This window comes from Triturus cristatus, chromosome 6 (assembly GCF_964204655.1).
Source record: "Triturus cristatus chromosome 6, aTriCri1.1, whole genome shotgun sequence".
Classification (NCBI taxonomy): domain Eukaryota; kingdom Metazoa; phylum Chordata; class Amphibia; order Caudata; family Salamandridae; genus Triturus; species Triturus cristatus.
In genome coordinates, this window is record NC_140589.1 from 165,183,573 (window position 1) to 165,197,593 (window position 14,021).

At 42.4% G+C, this 14,021-nt stretch overlaps 1 protein-coding gene across 2 annotated transcripts in view; it reads left to right on the forward strand.

The window, feature by feature from the left end:
• The window catches only part of GATA4 (GATA binding protein 4), a 158,214-nt gene extending 147,703 nt beyond the window's left edge, over positions 1 to 10,511 (forward strand). For both annotated transcript variants that reach the window (XM_085610436.1, XM_085610435.1), the window contains exons 4-7: positions 3,396 to 3,521; positions 4,231 to 4,318; positions 7,920 to 8,053; positions 8,216 to 10,511. In XM_085610436.1, coding sequence (XP_085466562.1) covers positions 3,396 to 3,521; positions 4,231 to 4,318; positions 7,920 to 8,053; positions 8,216 to 8,368 — 501 coding nt within the window. In that variant the 3' untranslated portion in view covers positions 8,369 to 10,511. The remainder of the gene's footprint in view (positions 1 to 3,395; positions 3,522 to 4,230; positions 4,319 to 7,919; positions 8,054 to 8,215) is intronic.
• Positions 10,512 to 14,021: the final 3,510 nt, after the last annotated feature.

Genomic DNA, 14,021 nt, shown 5'->3' on the forward strand with positions numbered 1-14,021 from the left:
TTAAAGAGGAATCTATCTTTCCACATTGATATCTGTGGGTAATTCCCAATCTTTAGGCCATGTTCTTAGCACATATTCTGCCAGGTTGTATCTGACAAATGTGCCCTTCGAAACTCAGCGGGTGCACCGATACCGCATGTGGCATTAGCACACAGTGCAGCAGAAACACACCTTGGCTGATGACTCCCATTACCGGCAATACAGGATTTCTGAGAAGAGCCTGACGGGGTCATTCTAAGATTGGCAGTAATACCGCATCAGTAATTTTGCACCCAAACCTCTTGATATTGCGGTAATAAATGAATCCAAGATGCAACATTACTGTACTATTTCAAGTAGTCCTCTATGGAAATGGAAATTACAGTGGAAATCTGTGTTTGTACCAGATTTCCACAATTAATTCCAGATTTCCAGGCTTTAGTGCAGGGATATTTTTTCACCAGGTTATGCCTGGCAAATATTTCTCAGGAAAATTATGTGAGTGTGGTAATAACCCGTGCGGATGACTTGGAATCCTGATATGGCGTGTCACTACCTCTCAGAAGGCAGGCATTAGTGTTGAGAAAGTTTTGAGAAGTTACAGGACTTGCAGCTAATGAACAGCAGTCGCTTCTGGGTGGTCACGTACTGTCATTTGTCTGTAATGCCTAACAATACTAGGAAGTCTGTTCTATCTGATATTTCTAAAAACATGCTTCACTCTTATTTACATAGCTAAGCTAAACACTCCTGGCATCAAACGTTCAAGCAGTGAGTGCTCTGCTAACAAAAGACAAGTGGATGCTTGAGGGTCTGGGCAGTGCTTAAGGGGAACTGTTAAGTGCTCGACAAACACTCCTACACGCGCACAAACACATAATGCTTATTGGACCCTGCGTTGTGCCAATTGCACCTCATGTGCCTGAGAGGATGTGATCCAAGGCAGATGCACATCTGCCCATTAGGATGTCTCCCTGCATAGTAAATGGACTGAAAGCAGCTCAGTGTGCTTTGGCCAAGTACCTCACAACAGATTAAACACATGGGCTAACAACAAGATCAATTCATGAAGAAAGTAAGAAAGGTATGGGAGGAGGTGTCTGCCTTCTCCTGAAAGTGCCATTTACTAGTTTCTGCTATTCAACATTTCCTGAAGTACCTCTGGAAAGCTGCACCGGGAGTAGGTGGCACAGGTTTTAAGTCCTACTCTACGGAAGGGCAGGAGAGCTTTTCTGCACACTCTTATTCCTGGTGCAGAATTCTCCATAGCAGAGAACCCCACACACTGAAATCAGGGTCCACTGGGCAAATGTACTTTTTTTTCTCTGCAGGGTAGATATTGCACCTTATGGAGGAAGCCCCTTCCCTTACATCCACACCAGAAATGGAGGTGATCTGTTCTCCTTCCTCTGGAAGAGCAGTTACCATATGCAGGGGCAAATCTCTGACCGTGTTCAGGGTGGGAAGAAGTCAGGCAGGAGTTTGGGAATGCACACCAGTGTACATGTTTATGGTGTTCCCAAGCTTCCAAGCGAAACTAAGGAGCAGATTTAATTGTTGGCAGAGATGGAACTCTGTCGCAACTATGAAGAGTTCCCTCCCGGCCAACACAGGGGTCCGCCTGCCCGATATATATGCAGGCAGACCAAAGATTTGACTACAACGATGACTACTCCATCACCGCCGTAGCCAAACTTCTCAGACGGCCTTATGGAGTAATGGCTGTCGGAGAATTGGCTACATGTCTATTCGCCCAATTAGGATGGGCGGACATATATAGCTGTTTTTTACTGTCTGTCACCGCCAGGCAAACCCTTGCCGTAAAGAACAGCAAAAAAATAAATGTACCCCACCCCCCCTCGCCATGGGAGGTAACTCCCATGGCGCAGGGGCATTATGTTTTTATATTCAAAATGAAAATCACGCTTCAGGATTTCTTTTTTTTTTTTTAAAAGAAAAGAAACTCGTTTGGTGCAAGATTCTGTAGTGCCAACGGAGCCCTGCACCAAACTGCGAAAAGCATTGACAGGAACCGCCATGACAGCAGTTTTTGGCAACGTAGAAATGGCCACCAGGTTGGCCGCCAATTTCTACATTCAGCAGACAGCATCCCTGCCAGGGATACTGAGCAATTCACTCCATCGCTATGGCAGAGAAACAGGCCTCCCGAGGAAATGTAAGTCAACTCCATAGTCTTGGAATGCCCGTTTCCCACTCTTTCAGTGAAATTTAGGACTGTAGCTATCTCTGCCTTCCTGGCCTAGAACTCAACCCTCGTAAAATGATTTACACCTCCAACGACTCCCTCTGTGACATGTATAATAAAAGTTTATCCTACGGATTAGTTGTTGAGGGCGTTTAGGTTAAATAATTCTATAGAGTAATAAATAAACACAGGAAATGCCTAGCCTTGTGAAGGAAATAAGTTGAGCGTAGGATCCCAGGACAAGTATCTAGAACTTGTATGAGGAGAGGAAATAGCTATTTTTGAAAGTAAAGTAGGTGCACTAGTTGTTTCTGAAGCTAATACCATACAGGAATGCCTTGTGAGCCGGGTCTGGATGTTCAGTGGACTAATGCATCCACTGCAGGGAACTGACCTCATGGACACAGGTTATAATCCAGATGTGTGTACTCATCCTTTCATCCTTCCAAGGTCAATAAAATGAGTAGCATTGAGTTGGGTAACAATATTCAGCACCAAGATACCCTTCTAGGTTGATGTGCAATTTACAAATACATATTGTGTTGACAAAGCCAAGTTATTACCTGCAGCGGGTGCCAGATTACCATTACTATCCATAAAAGCAAGCCCATTGCCTAGGGCAGTGGGTTTTACCTTTTGACTTCTGAGGACCCCCACATAATCATTATTGGAACCTGGATACCCCCACTAAATAGTTTTTGGAATCCGGGAACCCCCAGTGAGTCATTACTGGAAGCCGAAGACCCTGGCCTAGGTATTTTCGATGACAATACAAAAAAATACAGAAACAAGCATTCATCAAAAAAGTACCGAAATGATGATTAGTTCACAAATATTAAAAAAATAAAAATTTGAATTGTAATAGGAAGGTTGGATTATTTCTAAATTCAATTGAGGCCACTCATCAGGGACCCACTGAGTAGGCTCCACGGACCCCCGGGGGTACCCAGACCACAGGTAAAGAACACCTGGCCTAGGGCATAGAATGTATTCATCTGCCCAGGCTGCAGAGGAGTATCTGTGTGCCCGCTCAAGTGTCCACGATGGCCCTATTTGTAGGGAAGGCAGTGATAAATTGTTACTTCACTCAAGGTTGCATAAGTACATTCTTAATAGTCCTTCAACTGAAGCTAAGGTTAGAAAGAGGTTTACTGAGAGATCTCATTATAGATTCTTCGCTGATATTTATGCTTCTGTCCATTTGTTGCAGTCTGCCTCCCGCCGTGTCGGACTGTCCTGTGCCAACTGCCATACCACCATCACCACTCTGTGGCGTCGAAACGCAGAGGGCGAGCCAGTTTGTAACGCCTGCGGCCTGTATATGAAGTTGCATGGGGTAAGTTATGTTCTTTTTGTAGTTCGCATGAACCAAGCGCATATTTTGCCTGTTTCAGTACATCTCAGGGTGATCTTTGCTATTTGCGGGACTTCCAGCTACAAAAAACAGAGCAATATCCAGGTCACCAGGGCTCCAGCTCCCACAGGCATCAGCCATGCTCATACATTTGCTAACCAAACTTGGAACAGAGATGGAAGATCTGGTTTTGAAGATAGTATGTAATTCTAGTGCCACTAAGATAATCAGGCAGTGGAGTGGTAAAGTGTCAAATTTACAAGAGTGGAGGGCCTTCTCTATTAAGTCCTGAAAACTCACCCTAATGCACAACAGCGATGGTGCACTAAGGGGGCGATATCAACAAACCTACTAGATTCAGGGCGAGGACAACAGCAGTGTTGGTGATCCGGCAATGCGTCTCTGACGGGACGCCACATCTATCAGCGTCTGAGGATGATCAGGATTAGGAACTCGCAAATTAATTTCATTGCTTTTATGATGCCAGGTATGAAAAAGATATAAAAAGTGTCACATATACTAAAGCAAAGTTGGTCAAAATTTGATTCTGTTGGTGGACAGCACACGTAGACCTCCTAAAGGAGAGGGAGAAGGATTTGTTCTACCTGTCGAAGCTGTAAATTGTCCATGAATTTATTTCATTTGTATCAGCTGAATTCAGTTCACTGACAACCATGCATTTGGCTTCTAGGTGCCAAGGCCACTAGCAATGAAAAAGGAGGGAATTCAGACCAGGAAACGGAAACCCAAGAATCTGAACAAGGCCAATACACCAACAGGTAAGAGAGGTTAACTACGTAAGAGTGAGAGATTAACTAATTACAGGGCCGGCTTTAGCACCGGTGGCGCCCAGGGCGACAATGTTTTTTGGCACCTCCCCATCCCAATGATGACCTGTGCAATGGATTCCCACACTACCACCACCCCTTAACAGCCTCCATACCCACTCTCACTCAGATGCATTTAATTCGTTTTATAGTGTCACTCAGAAAAGTGAAGGGTGTCAGAGCACTTTACATTGCACACACATTACTCAATCATATGTGTGTAAATCAATGTATAGGAAACGTTACATAAGACAGAGTGGAAGGATTTATATTGCATCCATACTGGTAGGCAGTATAGTTTAGGGGGGGTTTGGTCTGGAGAAGCACACACTCTGAATTTAAAATGTAAGGCCATGGTTGGGGATTATCTTTAATAATTGGATATTATCTCTACCCAAATCATCACTTTGCACAACATTAGGATATTGAAAGTCTGGGGGGAAAAATCAATACGCTCTAATCTATACTTGGTCTGCAATTCAGTTCTATGATGACAGTTAATAGCTCCCTGTTTTTTTTTTTTAGCATTTTAACTTATAAACTGGAAGTAACAAAAGGAAGTCTCTGATGAAAGCAATAACCCCCTGACCGATTTACGTTATGGTCACTTAGTGATTTGCATGGTCACATTCTTTGCAGCAGGCATATTAACCCTCTGCACTACCTTAAGATGAATCAAAACATCCACCAATGAAAACCTCCACTAGACAAAACTTCGTTCTCTCTCCAGCAACAGCATCAATCACCGGAGTAGGTTTGACATTTTTATTGTTGGCTGAAAATAGCTTGAGGTCAGGAACGCTGCAGCCGGTGCTTTTAAAAACAATGTAAACTAGCAAACAGGCGCCCCCATGCAAAGTCAGCACCCGGTGCGGTGGCACCGGTCACAGCGCCCTAGAGCCGGCCGTGACTAAGTAAAGGCCAAAGGTGTGCAGTACAGTAGCCATTCCTACCATTTTTCAAAGCCATTGTGAAAGTCAAAAACTGGGGATTGAAAGGCTTGAATGAATCTAACCACTGGCATTTGCTACAGCCGCATTCCATTCCATTGTATTATTTTTGCTCACTATCCAATTGCAAACAAAATTCAATAATAAGATAAGTCTATGCCATGCACCAAAATGGGCATAATTTTGTTTTTTATTTTAAGGCAAATACATTTTTTAAATGTTGCAACAGTAGAGTTCAATTTCCATTAATCTCTTCGGTGCCCATGACGAGCTGGACTCGTCATGGGCCGCGGTTGCGCTGTGCCCATGACGAGTCCAGCTCGTCATAAACCCCGCCCGCTAATGTAACGGCCGGCACAGGGCGGGGAAAGGGGCGGGCACTGAAGGGGTTAAACTGGGTAATGTATTCAAAACAGCAATACAATAGCAGCGGGCTTTCTGTTTGTTATGGTCTGGCTTACCAGTGCAGCAGTCACAAGAGAATTATGTGAGCATCGCAAGGAGAAGGGCTTTGTTCCGCCTACATGTTGGGAGCTGAGAATACATATTTTGATTGGGCAGAAGTTGTGTGCTTTCGCAAAAAAGGGCTTGCCCTCCACACAGCGGTGACCATTTTGTTTATTTATCCAGCTGTCTGAGCTTTTACGTTCAGGAGCACACAGATGACATTGTAATGCTATTACAGTGTCTTAGAAAAGAAGATAATTTATGGTGTTTTTCTCTGGCAGCAGCACAGATGGGAGCAGGGCAGTCATTAACCTACATGGATTTACGTCTAACTTGATAGTGCCAATGGTGCCTGTCCTTTTAACCTTCACCAATATTATTCTACGGTTTCTTTGCTTCCATATAAATACACATCCATTCCCATGCTATTCACTTGTAAAGCTTCACATTACCATACAACACTCCTTTAAAGCCAGGCCTATTGTTATTGCCAATGTTTTTTATGTTCTGGCTTGCTAGTGCAGCTGTCGCAAGAGAAATATGTAAGCTTCACTAGTGAGGGGCTTTGGCTCAGTCCACATGTTGAGAGTCAGGAGTACATGCTTTGAATGGGCAGAAGTTGGGTGCTTCCACAAAAAAGGGTTTGCCCTCTACAGAGTAGTTAGAATTTAGTTTATTTATTCGGCTGCCTGAGCTTGAACTTTCAGGGGCTTACAGACGCTATTGTAAAGCTATTAAAGTGTCTTACATAACTAGATAATTTATGGTGTTTTTCTTTGGCGGCAGCACAGATGGGAGAAGGGCAGTCATTAACCTACATGGATTTTCAAGTCTGGTTTGACAGTGCAACTTTTCCCTGACCATATAACCTAGACCAAAATTATTTTACAGGTCTTTGCTTCCACACAAATAGATATCCACTCCCATTATAGCTACTTGTAATATATCACATTACCATACAACATTCGTTTAAAGCCAGACCTATTGGCTTAGCCAATGCTTGTTGAAGTAAGTAGCTGAGTCAAGACCACGACAGCCATCATTCTGTTTAAACCTGTGACCAGTATCAAGTAGATTATTAAAGGGCAGAGGTGGGGATGAGAAACCGAAACTAAATGTATAGACAAAAAAACGGTTAAATTACAGGCTGTCTGAAGAGGTACCCCACTGTCTAGAGCTGTGGACCGCCACCGGCTATACTGGCAATTAGAAGAATTCAGAATGCCTCAGAGCAAACACAAGACACAAGCATGCAAGACCTTCAGGGCACACCCCAACAAGGTAGCATTACAACCCCGTTGTTGAGGGTGATAACAGATATAGAACCTTCTGTGAGCCTATAATGAGTGAAAAGGGACTTTAGCAATCGTTATAGTCCAAAGAAGCGGGGCTATAATGCTTTCAGAGCATGGCGCCCCCTGAAGGTAGCATGTTCTCAGGTAAACAAGGAATAACAAACACTGGAATGCGGAATCCAAAAACCTGTCCTGGCCATAAGCATTGCACACCACTGTCTAGCTCCCAAGCTCCAGGGTTCTACTATTCAGTGTTGCAAATTCAAAACACACATTTCGAAGCAAGGAATCATTTACCTTAGGTCAGCCATGCAAGATGCAAAGGAAATGCTGAAACAAGGGTGCCTAGTTTTGTGCTCAAGCCCTGCCTGGCTGCAAGAGTGTCTCTGGCTCTTTTCCCATTGATGGATGAATGTCTGACGCGCTGATAGTTACCTTGGACTCGCACCATTGGCAAATGCCGCCACAGCTAATTCAAATGTATACACCTGCTCTTGTCGTAACATTCAAAATTGACACAAATTTGCATTGTTATAGCATGATGTACCATTTCATTAATACTCCTATGCTGGTAAGCGTGTAAAAGTAATGAAACAAAAAGCAATAAACAGATTTAAAAAAAAAAAAAACAAGGGTGTCCAGCTGGAATTATGCTACCCTGTTTGTGACTGAGCCCCTCACCCCCCACACCCTCCACAGACAAATATACTCCACTGCATTTCTGTACCATCAGACACTGATTAATGAGAATAGGTTTTAACTCCTTTATGGTATACTGTCTCTCTTGTCAGTCCTTGATCTTGTCCTGCTGCTGAACATGTTTAGAACCAATCTTTGAATTAAAACTTTATTCCCATTTAGGATCAACCAACAGTGAGAGTCTCACATCTACGCCCAACACCAGCTACACCAACTCCAATGTCACCACAGAAGACCTGCGCCCAATCAAGACAGAACCAGAAATCTCATCTCATTACGGACACCCTATTTCTCAGGTATGAGTGATACCAATGCAGCTTGAACTAAGCCGAGCGTGTATGTGTAGAGCTAGGTTTATTCATAAATGCATAGAGGCATGTGTAATCGCTTGTTTTGTAATTCTGTTTGTTTACCATAATCACGTAGCTTAACAGCCTGTGCTGCGTTTTGTTTTCCAGAATTCTGTTTCTTCAATCTCAGGGCATTTGAGTTCTCTACACCCTTCTCTATCAAGCCTGAAGCTCTCGCCACAGGGACACCACTCAGCTGCCAGCACGCCCCCACACACCAGCTCCAAGCATGACTCCTGGAACAGCATGGTCTTAGCCTGAGCCCAAAGCAAGAACCTAGTTGTGCAAAGTACTCCATCCCTTTCAGACTCCAGGTTCATCTGCCCGCTCCTCGATAACACGCCGTGCTCGCCGCTGTTCATCTTGTCTTACTGAGGGGTATAAGCTGCAGTTCTGCAAAAGAAAAAACAATCCCTGAAGCACTCTTTTCTCATGGATGCAAAGTTTTGAATTCTAATAATAATATAAGAAAGGAAAAACAATGTCAAAACAATCCTAGTCTCCAAGCGGGTTCAAAATCAGCGTCACTACCCAAGATCGTGGCGCTTTCAGACTACAGAAAGGTGTGTAAACGGAAGAAAATGGAGACGACAGAAAGGTGTGAAAATGGCCGGTTATTGTCAAACTGGACATATTTTCTTCTCATGAGGATATTTGGTGGACTCATCATATACGCTGTGTGGAAGAGGTTATGTCGTGCCGGAACTGACTTAACGTTGCATCTCATGGAACCGGCTCCAGAAAATAGTTGGAAAGTTTGACAGGCCAGGACAGGATCTTTGATTCAGTCGCTCTAAAAGCCATGCCCGAGGCACCGGTATAAGGCCACTGTGGTTCAATGGTTCCCTCACAAGCAGATCTGAAAATCCCTTCAATTTAGTAATACGTCTAACTGCTTCATCAAATGAGCACATACAACCAAGGTTGGGCTTGTAAGTGAGAAGACAGATATACAGGACAATACAAGACAAAACGGTGCAAGGTGTGTTTTAAAAGACTCTTGAAATTCACTGGCGGTATAAAGTACTATTAAGAAGTTTTCTAGTTGTTGTTATTAGGTCTGCTTTCGTAACACGTAAAACATCTTGGCTAGATCATTTTATTTAAATAGGGATGGTTTCAACAGCGACTATAACTTAAATGTATGCCATCCATAATGTATTGCATCATATTGGAGGGTCACTGTATTTGCCTCAAGAATCATCAATTCAGTATCATTATTAACTCTGGGATATTGTACATACAAATGACGTTTTGCTCAGGTGACCCCTCCAGGACGAGGCGTTGTGTGCTCCATCAATGATAGATAATCAATGACTCCTTCAGAACGGACAGACAGGCCTATTGACCGTTTTTTGCCTTTCTTTGTAATTCTTCGAAAGAGGAAAGGGCAGCTTTTAGAATATCACTCAGCAAGTAGCAAATATGTATTCCACTCCTGTGAGAAAATCCTAGAAAAAAAAGAATGAGTGATAGAGAAAATTGCATCTTAAGAGTTTGTGTTTTTTCAAATTTGTTCTAGAAGTTGAAAACATCTAAAAACTGATTTTCATTTGTAAGTTGAATGGAAAATTTTAAAATGCGTCTATACGGCAAGAGCATACAACACTATATTTGATGTACTGACAACTGGGCATCGGATTCATGCTGTGTGAGAGCCAGAGCCAGAAGATAAATTCACTAATATATACTCAGTGTGATATTGGTAAATGTGGCAGTAAAATATACAGTTCATTGTAAAAAATCTCAACTTAAAAAATAAAGGCTACAAATTAAAAAATCTGAAATGCAGACTGCAAAAATACAGACCATGCAAATATATCTCCAGAAATGTTGACCAGTTGAAAATTTCCAAATCCACTCAAACACATTCTTCACCTGTTAGACTAAGTTAAATTAAAATCCTAATTCCATGCATAGTATATGTTGGGACAAGAGCTTGTCAATTGGATATGGTGCAGGTCAGGATTTTTAATTGATGTTTTTCTCTAGTCGTTATTTTTTTTGTCTACATCTTTGTGTCATTATTATTGGGTCTTTATTTTAATATTCTATTAATGACAGTCACAGTTTGCATGGCATCGGATCACAAGAATGGCAAGTCCTTTAATCTCTGTTGGAAGCTCTCAACCATTTGCAGAATTTCTTCGAAGAAGACAAATACTTATTCAACAGAGAAAATCCCAGGATATTGATTCTCACTAGGAGGGGGAATGATCTCGTCCAGTAATGCAATATAACCCCAAGCGTTTGCTTGCGTATGGAACATTCGAGGGAAGTTCGAAGCAGATCCTTTGGGCTCACATGAAGATGCAAGGCATTTGTGATTGTTCCCCTCTTAGTTAATGTGCAAATTCCGTACACACTATCCGCTGTAATTAAAATTGAGCTTTTATTAACAGTACAATTGATTGATTTATTGTTATACCGCTTATTGGAGAGAGTAAATTATTGGTTGGAGCGAGGTAGTCAGTGCTGATTTTCTCTTCTTATCATTGCCAAGTAAAACTCTGATGGTGGGATTTTTTATATTGTTTTGTCTGATGGTTCAAAGGAAACGACACCACTTTAAAATGCGGTCGGATTTAAAAAGCTTTTTCTTCTGTATGTCTACAACATAAGTTGTTTTTATGGTTACCAGCTCAATCTCTTAAAAGCAATGCGACGGGAAAAAACATTCCAGGAATTTAGGCTCAAATGAGATGCTATGAAGAAACATGTGAATGATAGTTATTGTGAAGACGAGATATGAAGGCCACAGGAGCAGATCTGAAGACAGTTTTTAAATGTGAGAGAGACCTCATATCCACAAACCATTTTGCACCATGAATATTCAGAGGGGCCAACCAATTACCTTGAACATTCAAGAGAGCTCTTTCAAGCAAAGGTAACTTGAAAAACGTATTTCCCGTCTGGGATAGGGCAGGCCACCTTCATGTCGCAACATTAAGTCCCTTTCATTCTCCAAAAACCCCAAAACCAGGCCAGATTACACATGCTCATACATATTAAAAGGAATTTATTTTCTCTTTCTAATGTAAAAGAAGTCCTTCTATGGAGCTATAGATATAGTGGAATGGCCCTTAAATGCATTGCACAGGATAGCACTTCTCTTACAAGGGGAACCATCGATTAGGCATGACAAACACTAAATAGGGCCTTGAGGATACCCGGTTGCCATTTATGGCAAGGGTCACAGACTAAGAGGACCAACGTCTATTAAAGTGGTCTTGCGACAAAACAACGAAACAGCTGGAATGGTCAACAACCTTTACATGGGAGACCCAACTTAGGGATTCCCAGAGATTGTGCGAGGTGAATAAATTAATGGGTTTTGGCAGCTGGGACATAAGAGAAGTCAGGATGCTTGGTGACGTTTGAGCTGTGCAGATGCTAAAGGAAGAATACGAGATGCCAGTGAGGGAGGTCTTTCACTACTCATGCCTCATACATGCACAGAGGGTTGATACTCCTAAAGATACTCAGGTCGAGAACATTAATCCCTTAGAGGATGGAATACTGCCTGACCCTCTTCTGCAATCTCTTTTATATATATAACAAAAAATAATCAACAGTCTCTCTTAGAGAAAGGTGGGGGCTGGATCTCGAGTACCTCTCAGATGAGGAATGGAATGAAGCGCTGCAGGTGCAAAGCGGAGCAGCAATCAAGGCTGGATTCAAATGAATACTCCTTAAGGTGTTGCACGGAGTCTATTACACAAGGGAATTGTAGGACGAGTGGAAACTAGCGAATGTCTCAGACGGTGTGGCCTGGTGGGTTCATTCTCATACTATTTCTATTTCAGATTGCTTAGGAATTAAGGACTAATGGGGTAAGGTTATGGGATGTTTGTTTGGGTCTCATTGCTCCAATTAACTCTGGGAATTAAATTGTGCATTTTGGGAATCTAGGCGGAAGAACTTTGAACAACATACCAGTGCCTATTCTGCAATGTATGCTGCAGCAACATATGATGGACGGAATGCTGAAAAAATCAAACATTCACCCCCAGTCAAGGGATCTGGGTTAAATCTTTTGCTCTCTATGACTCCCCAGTTTGGACCCAGCCATATGCACATCAGTCTTGACTGTGATCCTCCTGGGAACAGTGCAGTTCGAACTGCCAAGCCCTTGACTGGAAACAAGCATACTGCAATGTAGACACAGTGCTGGCCTGCCATAAGATAGCAAAACTGTGGGGTCTGCTCTGCTCCCCCACTTTGAGTACTGGAGCAAAGATATGTACTGGTGTATGGTAGCCGACAAATCAGTATACAAGGTACGGAGCCATCCACATATATTTGACAAAATATGGGGCCCATGGAAAAGCTAAAAGAGTATTTATGAACCCTCAAGATAAAAGAGATGGCACGTGTACCCTTGAACCGAGATGGATATGAAATGGAGATGATTGAATTGTACCTGCTGTGGAATTGGTTGGTCAAGACTGTATTGTATCTTGAACTGAAGGGGGACCATGGGGATATGCAGGAGTCTACCCTAATGTGTCCACGCCTCATGCCAGGTTATGTTATGGTTTAAACAAATAGAGCACTTCAATTATGTCTAAAGACTTTACACATAATACAAATACATGTATTTCCCCAAAGTCGTGAGAAGTCACAGATGGATGCAAACAAACACACTTTGCATGCAACTCTTGGTATCGAATGCAGGGTCTTGATACCTTAATTGCAACACAAGGCCTTACTAAAACTTTAAGAGGGAAAAGTTCACGAATTAATGAAAACTTCCTGCTCAACCCTGAAATCTAAAAGCCCATGGCTTGTGATTGGCTGAATTGTGAGTCACTGAAATATTTTTCCTAAAGCTTCTTTTTATGGAGGGTCACTTTCTCCTCTCAAAGGGAGTGTATGTTTCTTCCAATTTTACCAACTCTCTTCTTTGGTATCCTGTGGCTTGCTTCCCACTTCTGTCTCTCTTTCTCTCTATCTAATCACTCGCTTTCGCCCCTACTCGTTGCTCAACGCGCAACCCTATGCTTTAACAAAAACTCATTCTTCTAACTATATAGCTTGGAACAAAGTAGATAAAGCCATGCTTCAGCCTTATCTAGACGAGACACGTCCACAGCTGAATCTTGATTCAGAATCAGCTGTCATTAAATATACTGACTGGCTCAGTGAAGCAATTAAGGTCTCAGTACCCACTGGGAAAACCTCAGGTAATCAGAATTCTCCATTGGCCCCTTGGTTTACCGACGCCCTGCGCAAGGAAAAACAAAAGTGCCGTAGAATGGAGAGACGCTGGAGAGCAAACTACGACACAACAGAAAAAGAGATGTATAATACTGTCTTAACCCATTATAAAAGTTTACTAAGGGCGGAAAAAAAGGATTTTTTTACTAAACAAATCGAGAAAGCTAAAAACCCCTCTAAAGAGCTGTTCAGGATAGTAAATAAATTGGCGTTGTTACCAAAGATCGAAGGAATCAAATGCGACCAAACTTTTAGCGATTCGATTGCAGCAGCCTTTAAATCCAAAGTCATGGATATCTATGACGCTTTTGTAGCCACGTCTGATCACAGCCCCACCAAATCTCTCATCTGTTCCGAATCTCAGAGGAACCATTTTTGTTATTTCTCCCCTACCTCACCAGAGGTGATATAAAAGCACATAAAAGAAGCCAAATCCGGGTCGCCAGCTGACCCCTGTCCACCTGCAGCTCTTAAAGAGATAGTAGAGGTGGTGAGCTCTGAACTTACAGAGATCTTCAATACCATGTTCAGCTCAGGCAACTTTCCATCTATATGGAAAGATTGCTCCATTCTCCCTCTGTTGAAGAAACCTAATCTGGATGTGTCCAATTCAACTAATTATCGTCCTATAGCCCGTCTGCCTCTTCCGGTGAAAATAGTTGGAAAAAATTATGAATAAACCACTATCCCAATT